The sequence below is a fragment of the Gallinula chloropus genome (genome assembly GCF_964237585.1).
Source record: "Gallinula chloropus genome assembly, chromosome: 1".
NCBI lineage: Eukaryota > Metazoa > Chordata > Aves > Gruiformes > Rallidae > Gallinula > Gallinula chloropus.
This window is the reverse complement of record NC_140085.1, coordinates 120,593,927-120,606,628: the sequence shown is the minus strand read 5'-3', so window position 1 is coordinate 120,606,628 and position 12,702 is coordinate 120,593,927. Positions and strand designations below refer to the sequence as shown.

At 39.4% G+C, this 12,702-nt stretch overlaps 1 protein-coding gene across 1 annotated transcript in view; it reads right to left on the bottom strand.

Annotated features, from left to right (window-relative positions):
* Window positions 1-12,702, bottom strand: part of EFHC2 (EF-hand domain containing 2) — a gene marked incomplete at its 5' end in the record, with an annotated part of 63,028 nt that overhangs the window by 32,685 nt on the left and 17,641 nt on the right. The window contains 4 exons of the mRNA XM_084280018.1: window positions 4,207-4,345; window positions 4,671-4,781; window positions 6,338-6,589; window positions 8,971-9,194. Coding sequence (XP_084136144.1) covers window positions 4,207-4,345; window positions 4,671-4,781; window positions 6,338-6,589; window positions 8,971-9,194 — 726 coding nt within the window. The remainder of the gene's footprint in view (window positions 1-4,206; window positions 4,346-4,670; window positions 4,782-6,337; window positions 6,590-8,970; window positions 9,195-12,702) is intronic.

The window sequence follows — 12,702 nt, the reverse complement described above, 5'->3', positions numbered from 1 at the left end:
AAGTTTTTCTCACAACATCAAAAGCTGAGTGAGATTTGAACAAGCACTGGGAACAGGTGACACAAAACACCTCCAGCTGCATCTTCAGCATATAAACAGTTTGAAGATAGAGTAGCCTTCTTAGTAAGAAAAACTGAATTCCTCAGGAAGAATTTGTTGCCACAGAAGCAGCATTAAACCAGCTTGAATGAGCTTGTCTGCTTTCAGTTTCAATATCCACTGTAAGATTTTGGCATACATTGTAAAATTACCTTCTGCCCTCAGCTGAAGAACTATGGGAAAACCCTCATGTCAGATAAAACCCTATTTCAAGGAAGAGTCAAGTGCTACATATTTTGGATTTGAGTGATAGCCATACTGAATATCAGTATACAGCGGGTAGGCATGAAATTCTATGGTCAGAGGAAGGACAGACACCTCTCAGCATCACAGGCAAGAACAGGAGTGAGAAATCCCACTAGCTTTGGACAGTTTAAGAGGTGACGATAACCTGGAGGGATGACATTGTTAACGTGGTGTTCTCTATACATAAGAGAAGACGTAGAACAAACAGCTGAGACCTGTTTTTTGTGAGAGTCTGTTTTGCAATTTAGGCAAGAAGTAAAATAAGAAGGCAAAACCACCACCTTCACACCTTTTACATGAAGGATTACAGAAATCTAGTGCTCACAGAACCATTTATGCAGCTAAACCACAGCAGTGTTTATTTCAATTCAAAGAAAAATTCCTTTTACAGTGACTTAACTTCTTGATTATTCCAGTTACCTGAGGAAAAAAAAGGCAACTGTAAGTGCACAAAGTATATTTAGAGGCTGCTACTGAGTCTCCACCACATGTAGTGGAGCGGTTAGACGCCAGAGAGACTCTGATCTCCGACGAGTAGTGAAAATTGGCAGCAGGCTTTAATGCCCCCACTGAGGGAAAAGGCAGGAGTCAGCTGTTATCCAGCAGCAGCTGCCTGGCCAAAAGCACACATGTACTGGCCAGCCCATCACCCCGCACGCTGCTCTGCCCGGGCAGCAGGTCAGAGAGGGAGCCTGAGAAATGAGGGGGTGGGAGGGCGAGGAGAGGACAGGAGAGAGATTGCAGGGTACTGCGAAAAGGCGTAGCAGGCAGGCTTGGGAGGTGCCGGGACATTGAGTAAAAAACAATGGGAAACCAGATTTTACTGCATTTGTTCCTTCAGGAACAGTCTGCTATTTAAAAGAGAACACTTTATACTCAGCTCCACACTTCATACTCATCTCTGTGCTGAGATACTGTGTTTAGTAAGAAGAACAAGTATCAGCTCCCCCCTGCCGCCACTGCACATCAGTGTATTTCATGTTTCAGCTGGGTGACCACAACACCTACATGGCTCAAGAGTATTTTTTTCCTCCTCCAAGGCTGCATTAGCAAGTGTGGACAGATAATATCACACATTAAGGCATTTACTCTTGCATTCATAGCACTGTTAGATTACAGTAATGTCATTAGCTTTCTATTGAAAGCTAATAGCATTAGCTATTGTTTACTCATGGAAAAGCTCTCCTTTGGTTTTCACAAACAGTATAAAGAGTAAAACAGGCAACACCAGCATTGGAAATATATCAGATATCATAATCATGCACTTCAAGAGAAATCTAAAATGCCCTTAATTCTCCTACAGGGCAAATTCCACCAGCAAGCCACTTGTGCTGAGACTGCAGTCAAAAACAAATGTCGGCCTCTTTAAGGGCTTTGGCAGAAGAGCATAAATTGAGGGCGAGTAATGTGAAAACACAGTAACAAACAGCTGGATTGATGCCGTGAGGTGCTGAGCACTGTGCCTGGATGTAAGAACTAATTTATCCACTTGCTTACTCTTACTCAAGTAAATGGTCTCCCTGGACTCAAACTGCAATTAAGCACGTTTCAGCACTTAATTGGATGGGAGCAGAATGCCGGGCACTTTGTGGGACTGAGCCCACTGAGAGTACCTTATGCATCCACCAGACACAAAGAAAATTTGTAACTCACTAAGAATAAAAGGTGAACCCTCACCCTTTCTCTCTCAAAACCTGTGTCTAAGCCAAAATCTACACTGATTCTACTCCTAGTCCCTTCTAGTTGAGAAGTCATACCTACATTTTTTCAGTCCCTAAGGGGAAAGCAGGAAGGAATGTCACAACAAATTGTGAGAATCTCTCAGCTCTAAGGAGGTGTGTATTTTCTGTGAACAAGACAGGCTGCATCAAGATGGATGTTTTTTCGTGTTAGCCAGAGTGTCTGCCATCATGTGTTCTTAAAGGTATGTGCAAAACACTTTCTGGTTTCCCAAAGGTCTCAGCCAGAGCATATCTTTGTGTGCTCTGTGTTAAGGAGGCAGAGAAACTGGAGAGAGCACTGAGAAGAAAACAGGAAAATTATCACAGATATGGAAAAATAGAGCATGGGAAAAGACTGAAATGTTTCCCTTAACAGCAGATGGCCTGGGAGGTGGGTAGGGCGATAAGATGGTGTATTGGAATAGTGTTAAAATATGTACAAGGTTGTTATAAAAAGCAGATACTGAGCAGTTCTCATTGTCCAACAAAGGAAAGACAAAAAAGTTACTCTCTCAGTTCAAACAAACCAGTTTCAGAGTAGCTATTAAGCAGCATTTCTAACTAGGATGTTAGGACAAGATACCTCAGGAGGCAAAGAATTCTCCCCTACTGAAGGACGCTGATAAAAAGCTATACAAACATCAGTCAGTGACAACCCACACACACATATATATATACACACTATCCTGTCTCAGAACAGTGGGAATGAACTAGATCACCTGTGGTCCCAATTTTCTAGAATTCTGCACATCAGCAACTTCTGACTTCTCCTAACTTGCAAACCACCTAACTTTAACAGCCAGAGACATAACCAGTAATTACTGAGCCAGCACTACGTGAGGGGAAGAGTCTTTGTGTTTTTGTAACACTTGGTTGCACTGCGTGGTTGATAGAGGATGGTCAGCTGCATTTCATTTATTGCCTGCCGTGAGTAAGAAATCCCCATTCACTGTTCCAGGATATTTTGCTCAGACAGAGGATACTGCTGCCAAATAGCGGCAGCATTCTTGGCTGAAAAAATTCTCAGGGAAGAACCCCCTGTTTTGCATCCCTGGAATTAGACTCACAATTATTGTAGCTAATACTATGGTTACCGAATGCGGCTTCCCCACACACTGGCTAGTATAAGAAAAGATTTATTTTGGTACAGACATGCCAAGCTATTATTAAAAAAAAAATCTTCCTAATGAGACGTGTTTTGCCAATTAAGAAATTTAGTGTTGCAATGACAGTGCTACGTCATTTAATTCCCCCAATACAACAGACAAGCTTTGATCCAAACACTACACTCTATCTGGTCACAAGTCGAGCCGAAAGAAATAGTTTACCCGGGTATTTGGTTTCATAATGGCAGAGAAAGGCCATAGCAGGATTCTTCTAACCACCTCTGAACAGCCAGACACTGAGCTGTATTTACTGAATGAATAAACTGCCAGAAATTAACTGAGCTGTTTTTGCAGGAAGATGTCCATAATAGAACCATTAGCAAGTCTGACTGAGGGAATTCAGAGGCAGATAAACGAAAGCCCCTATTGTTATACATTTCCAAAATGCTTTTCCATTATGGACACAGTTGCTAAATGTTTCTAGAATTCAGTGCTGAAACTTCACAGGATACATACTCTAATGGTCCAGAATATGTGAAACTGCATTGTAAAAACCAATAATGTGATAGACTACTAATGTTGTGTCAGGAAATCTTATTATGTGAGGATTCTGACATCCGTATAAAATGAAGCATAGTATAATGGGGAATAATTGAGCTCATTCTACTTGCCCACTCACTACATGCTCTTTATAATTTTCTGACTGCAAACACGGCTATTGGAATGGGAGGGGGAAGGAGAGAGGAAGATTTGGCAGTCTATCCACGTGACTATTTTGTCATCCTAGCTTTAAAATAGAGGTAGTTAAGAACAGAACAGGTACGTTGCGTAATAATTTTCAAGGGAGTAACGTATAAGAAAGCCCTTCTGGATCACCTGCAAAATTACTGCTTTGCTGCTAACAGCCTACAACAGATTGCTGTTGCTAAAGGTTTTAATGAACACGTTTTGTCAGTAATAAAATTCAAAGACAGCTCTGTCAAACTCAGAAGTATAAAAAGGCTCACAAGGAAAGGATAATTATCATTACTTACCAATTCCATACTTTGTCCTGTAATATTCTTTAGTGAATTCATCACAATCACAGAGTGTTATCTTCCTTCCCCAAACATTAATTTCTGCCCCTATTTTCAGGTCACCGTCTTTGTAAAATTCCTGATGCACTGCTCCTGTCTAATAAAAGAGGGAACATTCACACAGCAGCTCTATAAATCTCAGAATCCCAGAACTTTTCTTAAAATCTAGGTATTTTACTGTGTGTGATTTAAAATACAGCCTTCAGAGTCCATTTGCATGTATTTTGCACCCCATGCTAAGCTACCTCACATTCACAAATGCAGAATTTACGTACAGTAAATCTTAGTAGTTTTCATTTGAGCTGTTCTCCAGTGGCAACACAATTTTATCAATACCTGGTTTTGTTGTAGAAGATAACACAGAAATTACAAAACCTACTATAGAGACACTCAACAGCTGGATGCATTCAGTAACATCTGACCTTACGATTGTCCAGAATGTAGTGGCCTTTGTTTCCAACTAACTTTCCCAACACGTTGAGAACCGTGCGGCTGGTGATTGTGCCCGGCTGATACATCCCAGTGGGAGCATTCTGGAAGAAAAGAAACCAACCCTTCAGAAATGCATTTAACTGAAGAAAGATAACTCAGTTACCTTAGAACTAGCAGGTTTTTTACAGGCTGACTGCTACATGTTTTATTTCTTGGGAAAATTTTTAGTAAATTCTAAGGTAAGGTTACACAACGGAACCTAAAAGCCAGCGTATATGTCAAAAGCCAGTTTGTACGCCAGAAGAAGCATTCAGAAGCCAGGAATAAAGTCTCCTTTTTCTTGGAAGCAAACAGAAAGCAAAGGTTAGCTCATCCAAAGTAACATATCCTTGTCAACATCTGCTCTAGAGGCTATTGTTTTCATTTGTAATAATTACAGAGACATGCAGAAGAACCACCCAGGGTTGGTCTTACTGTGCCAGATACTGCATTAATACAGGGGATTCAAGTCAGCATGATTCCACGGGCAAAACTGTTTCTATTTTAAGTTTTGAAATTGCAATAGCAATTTCTCCCAGTAATATCAAACATAATATGCAAGCACATTACATTTTTTTAAACTATGAACAAACTGATGATGCAGAGTAACCAAAGTGGGTTATTTTGTCATACCACCTTCCCTGACAGCCGAACTTTTGACTGATCTCCTCTGCTGTCTTCCTCAAAATTTCCACTGAACTCAGAGGAAGACGCCAATCCTTAAAACTGCAATATGCACTTCAAAGTGCACAGAGCCACTGCTAAATCAGCATCTCAGAACACAAGATGCACAAAGTTAGAAAAGTGCAATATTTTGCTGTTAGGTTTTTACTATGAAATCTTTATGGCATCACAAAGATTGCCAATATGAGAAGGAAAGGAGAGAACAGATTCCCCAGTGTTTTACTCCATCTGTGGGTTGACCATTACTTCTGTCATCAGAATCTGTCTGGAGTGGTACAGAAGTGTATTCAGCTATTAATTTTATAATCATAATAGGCTACAGAGGACTCAACCCCCTTGAAGGTTTCTCTGAGAGAAGCCTTCTCAAATAAGCACCTGATTAATGCCTGACAAAGCTTATTGGTGGATTTCTATGAATTTTAAGTAGCTTTGCATACGGTCCCAAACCTAGAAACTATATTTTAAGAAATCACTCAAACTTGCTACAAAGTAGTAGTGTTACAGAACAATAAAACTGGACTTTTCGAAGGGTTCAAAATAAAAGTCATATTGATCAAATTTGATTTCACCTCTGTTACATATTAGTTTATCTATCAATACTAATTTATGTTCTGGACTTCCATTACTGCAGAGCTTTGTTAATACATTTACCTCAATAAAATAATAAGGGAGAAAGGAAATCACAGGATATCTTTCTGCCTAACTTCTTTCTCCTTTTAATTTAAGTATGACAAGCCTAAACTTATTTTTTTCCAGCACTTACTAATTTATTATGTGAATGTGTGCAAAACCTAAATCATGCCATTATGATTAATACTCTGATAACACTTTCTACATAACATTAAGATCCTAATACATGATTTTCGGAACAAGGCATTTAATATTTCTCAATTAGTGGAAGAATTTGAAATAAGCTGAAATTTTCATTCCTCACCTTTGGAAGCTTCTCTCTTCTGAGGAAAAGTGGAATTGCATCCCGGCCCGAGTTTACTGGTATAATTTCTTTTATGTCAATAGTATCATCGGACAGGTAATAGCGCAGCACAAGCTCTCGTGGCTCATGGAACACGGATTCTGGGTCGTTCCACACACCGAAGAAACGCAAAACCTGTCCATCGAGCTCAAAAAACTGCTTCGAAGTGTCGAGGCGCTCATAAGGGCGCAACGGCTTCATACTATCCAGAACCTGCAGATAAAGGAGAAATTAAGAGAAACACCTTTTTGATTAGTTGCTCTTAAAATCAGGATACCTAACTGCAGGGTAGCATCTAATCTTAGAATGTGTTTTTAGGATTTTCAAGTAACACCACACAATTACAATTCATGAAACACTTTTTATGCCATTTCCAGAGAACTATTTACAGGGTTGCTGTGCCCTGAGAAAATAAATGAAAAAGGTTTTGTATTGGTTTTGATCCTTGTTTTTCTTCCAATGAGGTCCTGCAGCTTAGAAAATCGTTAAATTATTTATAGTACAGCTCACATTTTCAAGAAATTGCCCATGGTAATCGTATGTCTACAACTCCAAATAGCATCACCCTTCCTGATTTACTTCCTTTAAAATTATTCTTATAAATGATGTGCTACAAAGAATTAATTCTTCCTTTTCCCTTTGGTGTTTTCTTTTTTTCCTTTTAGCTACAAAACATAGTTAATTAACTTTTGATTCATTTCATACAGTTGGCAGGCACTGGGTACATATGTTCTCTCAATATACACCTATAGGTTTGAAAAGGAATATCAAATCTCCAGCTAAAGATCCATTCCATCCGATATGATCTATGACAGGATGCTATCCACAGTCATGGCTGCTGAAAACCCAGTAATACTGCATTAAATTGGATCCCCGGATGATGATGCAATCTGAGGACTGCATTTACATACTGTCAGTTACAGTCACATATATAAATGGTGACCTGAACTGGGTCATGAGCATGAAGTCAAAATCCATCATGTCCAAAGTGGGTTAAAGGGCCAAGACAGTCCTAATCTATTGCTTTCCAAAGAAGAATGGTGGCAGACATCAATGAGACAATGTAACCTGAACTGTTATTTCAGTAATTTCAGAACTGTTATTACAGTAATTTTTGGTCTTTAAATGGTTTATTTCTCAAACCTCTTTTTTTCCTCTCCATTCTCTTTAGGTAAACATATGCCTAATCACGGGATATCCAGAGTTGGAAGGTACCCGTAAGGCTCATTGAGTCCAACTCCTGGCTCCACACAGGGCCAGCCAACTCAGAGCATGTGATTGAGGGCATCATCCAGACGCTTCTTGAACTCAGCCAAGCTCGGTGCTGTGACCACTCCCTTGGGGAGTATAATACTTGCATGTTTTTACCAAAAAAAAAAGTAAATATAATATTATGAAGTACCATATGTAATGCTGACAGTCTGCCAATATCAAGACAACTCAGCATGTGTTAATATACATTTGTTACCTACAAGGCCTGAGTAAGGGAAAAGCAACCCATGGCCGGCTCGAGTCACCACTATGCAGAAAAAGGAGACCTATTACAAATACCACTTTTCACTGGGGGACTGCAAAAATCCTGAAAACATGAATGAAATGAAACCAAGACATCAGCCTGAGAGTGCCTCAAAGACATGGATATGGTTCTGCACATCTCAGTCATAATTACCTTCCATTTTTGCTGCTGAGAGCTGCAGCAGTTTTCTCAATAGGAGAATTAAATTGAATGCAAGAGTAGTATTTGTTGCTTTCAGAGTATGTGGCTGGATCTGTCACAACAGGCTGCATATTGTGGGCCAACAGTCCTAACAGTCAGGTCAGGAGAAAAATGCAGTGCCATCTGCACTCATATTAATAAACAGAAGGGAAAGAAACTTGTTATCCCCTACAGAAAACATCACTCCCACTCCCATTCCCATGGAAAGGACCCCAAATCCTGCAGAGAGGAATCCATGTGGCATCTAAGAACTGCAAGTAAGATTTTTTTGGAGGAGTGGTGTGTGTGTTCCCATGTACTCATAAAAGAGGGAACTGCATTCAAATAAAATCTCACAAGTCTCAAAACTGCAGAGTGCTGGGTTCTTTGTGGCAGCAGAATTTTCTTTACTCATGCAAAGAGCTGTTAGTAACACACGGGGCAGAGATGAAAGATGACATGAATAGACCAAGTGAGCAAGCCTGCAGGAAACCATGGATGTGCTTGAGCCACAATTCCAATTAGATATTAATTTAAACAATTTTAAAGTATTTATTATCATTAGTTTAAGAAAAATAATAAGTAGAACATATAGTATGTCCTTTTTTTTCTTTTTTATTTAAAATAGAATTTTTACCAGTTAATTTTGTTCTGTTTCAAAGGGTGTATGAACACATCAGGAAAAAATCAGCTACATTTGGGACTTCACTATGTTAGTACAATGAGCCATGTAACTGAATTTCTAAAAGCACGTTTTCTCTTGCAACTCGTCATGTTGAAATAGCTACATCTGCACACTTTCTATTGCTATTAGGAACACATTTTATACAATACATACTTCTAATAAGAGTGGCACTTGTATAAAAATCAAGCTTTCACTGTTGCTGCCTCCTCTGACCTTTTGCCGCTCTGTGGTGTACGGGTCATCCGGCGGATCTGCAGGACTGTTTAACCTAACGCCCATCTTCCTCAGGAAATACCTTGTAAAGGGGTCACAGTCTATAATCTTGTATCTTCGGCCATACAGGATTATTTCTATGTTGATATTGAAATGATCTATAGTATAGAACTGATCTTCATGAGGTGGTGGGAGTGGAATCCGATGCCGTCGTACAATAGTTCCTGTGAAAGAGTAAGAACAAATTCACAGAGTGACTAACTGTCCTTTGCTCTAAGGATCACTTCACAGACTTGCTAATTTTCTATGCTAATACAACCAAAACAGATGGAGCCACGTGGGACAAACAAAACTATCCTTCATTCAGCAAAAGAACTATTGAGTGAGAGGGTCCTTTTTACTGATATTTTACACTGATCATCCACTAGAACCTCAAGTTATAATACAGAAAATGACCCCCTTCTGGAGAAAACAGGAAACCACTGGAAAAAAATCACATTTGTTGGTGCAAAAGTAACAGGTTAGATTTTTTTTAAAGAGGATAGCAAAGACACTGGCATCATTAAGGAGAGATGTGTCTTTCATTTTTTCTGAAAAGCAACAGCAGTCTCCAGTACTCATCAGTATCATTACTTTTTCTTTTAAAGAGAACAATAACCCACACAAAAACTTGTGCAAAAAGCATTTGGTGGGGGTGCATGGGAGGGACCAGATTTCTCTGTATGTTCTGCAGTGCCCTGTGTATCTCTGGGAAGGCCATATGTAACTAAGGTTAGAGAAAAAACCTGCCCTAGCAAGGAAAAAAGTGTGACCTGTCAAGCATGGAGGCAGGCACATTCAACTGACCTTCCTTAAGGAGCACCCTGAAAGTAGAGATGACAGCAGTGAGATGGCCTGATTGCTGGGCTGCAGTAAAGAATCCACCTCAAAAATACAGACCCAGAAACTCAACCCATAGTCTAACAGGAACACTATCCAAAAGAACAAGAAAGTGGAGAGGGGAGAGGAGAAGAAAAAAGAGATTCTTTAACTTTGTTAAATTAAGTACACACTTAAATTTTCATATTGATCATTTTCTTTGAACACAAGTACCATTATCCTTAGAGCACTGTGTTTACATATACCACGTTAAAAGAGAAGGAATCTGCTATTGGTGGATCAGCTGAAAACTCACAAACACACTGATGAATTGAGAAATGCTTCAAAAGGACTCACTGCCAAGGATGAAGAGACTGGAGCATCTCTGCTGTGAGGAAAGGCTGAGAGAGCTGGGCCTGCTCAGCCGTGAACAGAGATGTCTCAGGGAGGAAACTTATCAATGTTTGTAAATATCTGATGGGAGGGAATGAAGAAGATGGAGCCAGGCTCTCCTCCGTTGTGCCCACTGACAGGACATGAGCAATGACCACAAATGAAAAAGTAGAAAATTCCATCTGAACACAAGAAAATACTTTTTTACTGGGAGGGTGATCTAACACTGGAACAGGCTGCCCAAAAAGCTTGTGAAGTTTCCATTCTTGATAATATTTAGAAGGCAACTAGAGATGGCCCTGGGTATCTGGCTCTAGCTGATCCTGTTTGGAGCTGGGGAGGTGAACTAGACAATATTAAGATATTCCTCCCAACCTCAATGGTTTTGTGATACTACAAGTAATTAGGAAGCAACTTATAAGTTACAGCATCATTAGATTAAACAAGTGTATAACACATAGATTAAAGAAAGGTGTGCAGCTGCAGGTATGACAAGCCATGATTTATTCCAAGTGAAGTTAGAGTTCACAAAGAACAGCTGATCAGCATAGCTGGGACTAAAGTCCTTTTTTCAACACTATGACAGAATAAAAAGGACAACAGGGAAAGTTTCACCACATTAATACCTCAACATAGTTGCGTGAAAATACTCTGCAGAGAATAAAAGGAGGGTCCAGTCTTCAACCTCAAGCTCTTTGCTGTGCTTGTCAGCCCAGATACCTCTGTAACACCAACTTTGTAATGCGGATGCCTACTGGCTAAGACCAGACAGGAACCACCATCACATACTATTATAATAATTCCATACCACCATAGGTTCCCAACACTTTAAAATTACAGTAATCATAAAAGGTTCAACTTTAAGACAACTACAGTAAACACACAAAAAAATCCAAGACTAAAAATAGTTCCAGTACTAACCTACTACTACAATGATAGTTTATTAGACACAATTATCTAAAAGGTCTATATCATTATCTCTCGCTACAGAACTGGATCACTTCCCAGTGCCCTTCAGCTGTGCATCTGGTAGTGTTTCCCACTGAGTCCTGTTTGATGATTTTCCAGCACTGCTATTTTGTTTTGGGGGTAGGCGGGGGTGGAGGGGGGCCTGGGGAGAGAGGGGATGAAGAGAGGCAGAGGAGGAGGGAGAAAGATATCACTGTGTGGTTTTGTTTGGTGTTTGAAGAGCCTTATTTCTGAGTTAGTCCATGCAAATTCTTTATTGTTTGCTTTATTTCCCCAGGGACTAATCTGTATGAAATACTTTCCATTACTACATTATCAGAGTTGTTTGTTAAATTCTAACTCCTACAATGAAAACATACCCTTAATTTTTCAGGGGAATAAAGCAGCAAAGCAGATTTACTTTACGTTCCCATTAAAATAATTATTTAAGACGCATTTGCATCCTGATGTTTCACATGTACCAAATCTGACATTCTACTTACTGACCTGTGACTGTCAAATAAATTTAAACCTTTGTCTTCTTAAATGTACTTATGCATATATTAAAGACGTATCCTTGTGGAAATATTCGTTAGAAAATACAGGAATTAGCACGTTTGGACATGGCTTAAAACTGCATCATGCTATCATTAACAAAACCACATACTTTAAAATGTTACCTGATTTTGACTAATCCTTGGGTCACTCCTACAAAAATCAACAGATAATGTGCTAAATCAGAACAGTCAATGTAAATCCTGTCGAATCACCATCTTAGTGAAAACACAATGGTTGAAAATTTTCTAATACATGCTGTTTACTGAGGGTATATTCACCTCAGAACTGGTGAATAAGCCATCAGCTAGCTTTTCATATCCCTTTCCAAAGTATACACATGCCTATTTTGTTCTGAGGGATAAGAATTTCTTTCCTAATGGAAAATGCCATGTAAAGATAATATCTGCTTTTATTAGGTATCAGTGTGCCTGATCAACACATGCAGAGGATACATTTTATATCGATTTTTAAATTTAATAAAACCTGATCAACTGATGTTAGGTCGCAGCAATTTTTTAAATTGTCCTTTCTTCTGAAATATACTTACATTTCTACTTCTAGAAATTTCTTACAAGTTGTTAAAGGAGGAACTGGGCATGTGCAACACTGAGGTTGCTCGGGGTGGATGGCTATTCTTGATTTTCTGCTGTCTTTTGTAAGTTTATTGAGCAGGCTATCCTACTGTACCACCAGGTATTATCTTTTTTTAGCACCTGGTCTCCTAAAGGTCTCCTCTACTATGCTCTTGTAATGGGAGTTGGGGTACTGTTCTTCTCTACCAATGGTGGTGGCATCAAGTTGCCCCACTGTAATTTGTAGCATATCTTCTTTTCTTTCATGGCTTCTGATTATTTGGAAACTACAGCAGCAACTTAAGGAGTCCTTAATAGTAGTGAACGCTTTTTGGCTATGGAGGCAGCTCATGGAGGTGGGAAGCAAATGATTTGGCCACTGCTACTACATAAAATTTCAAAG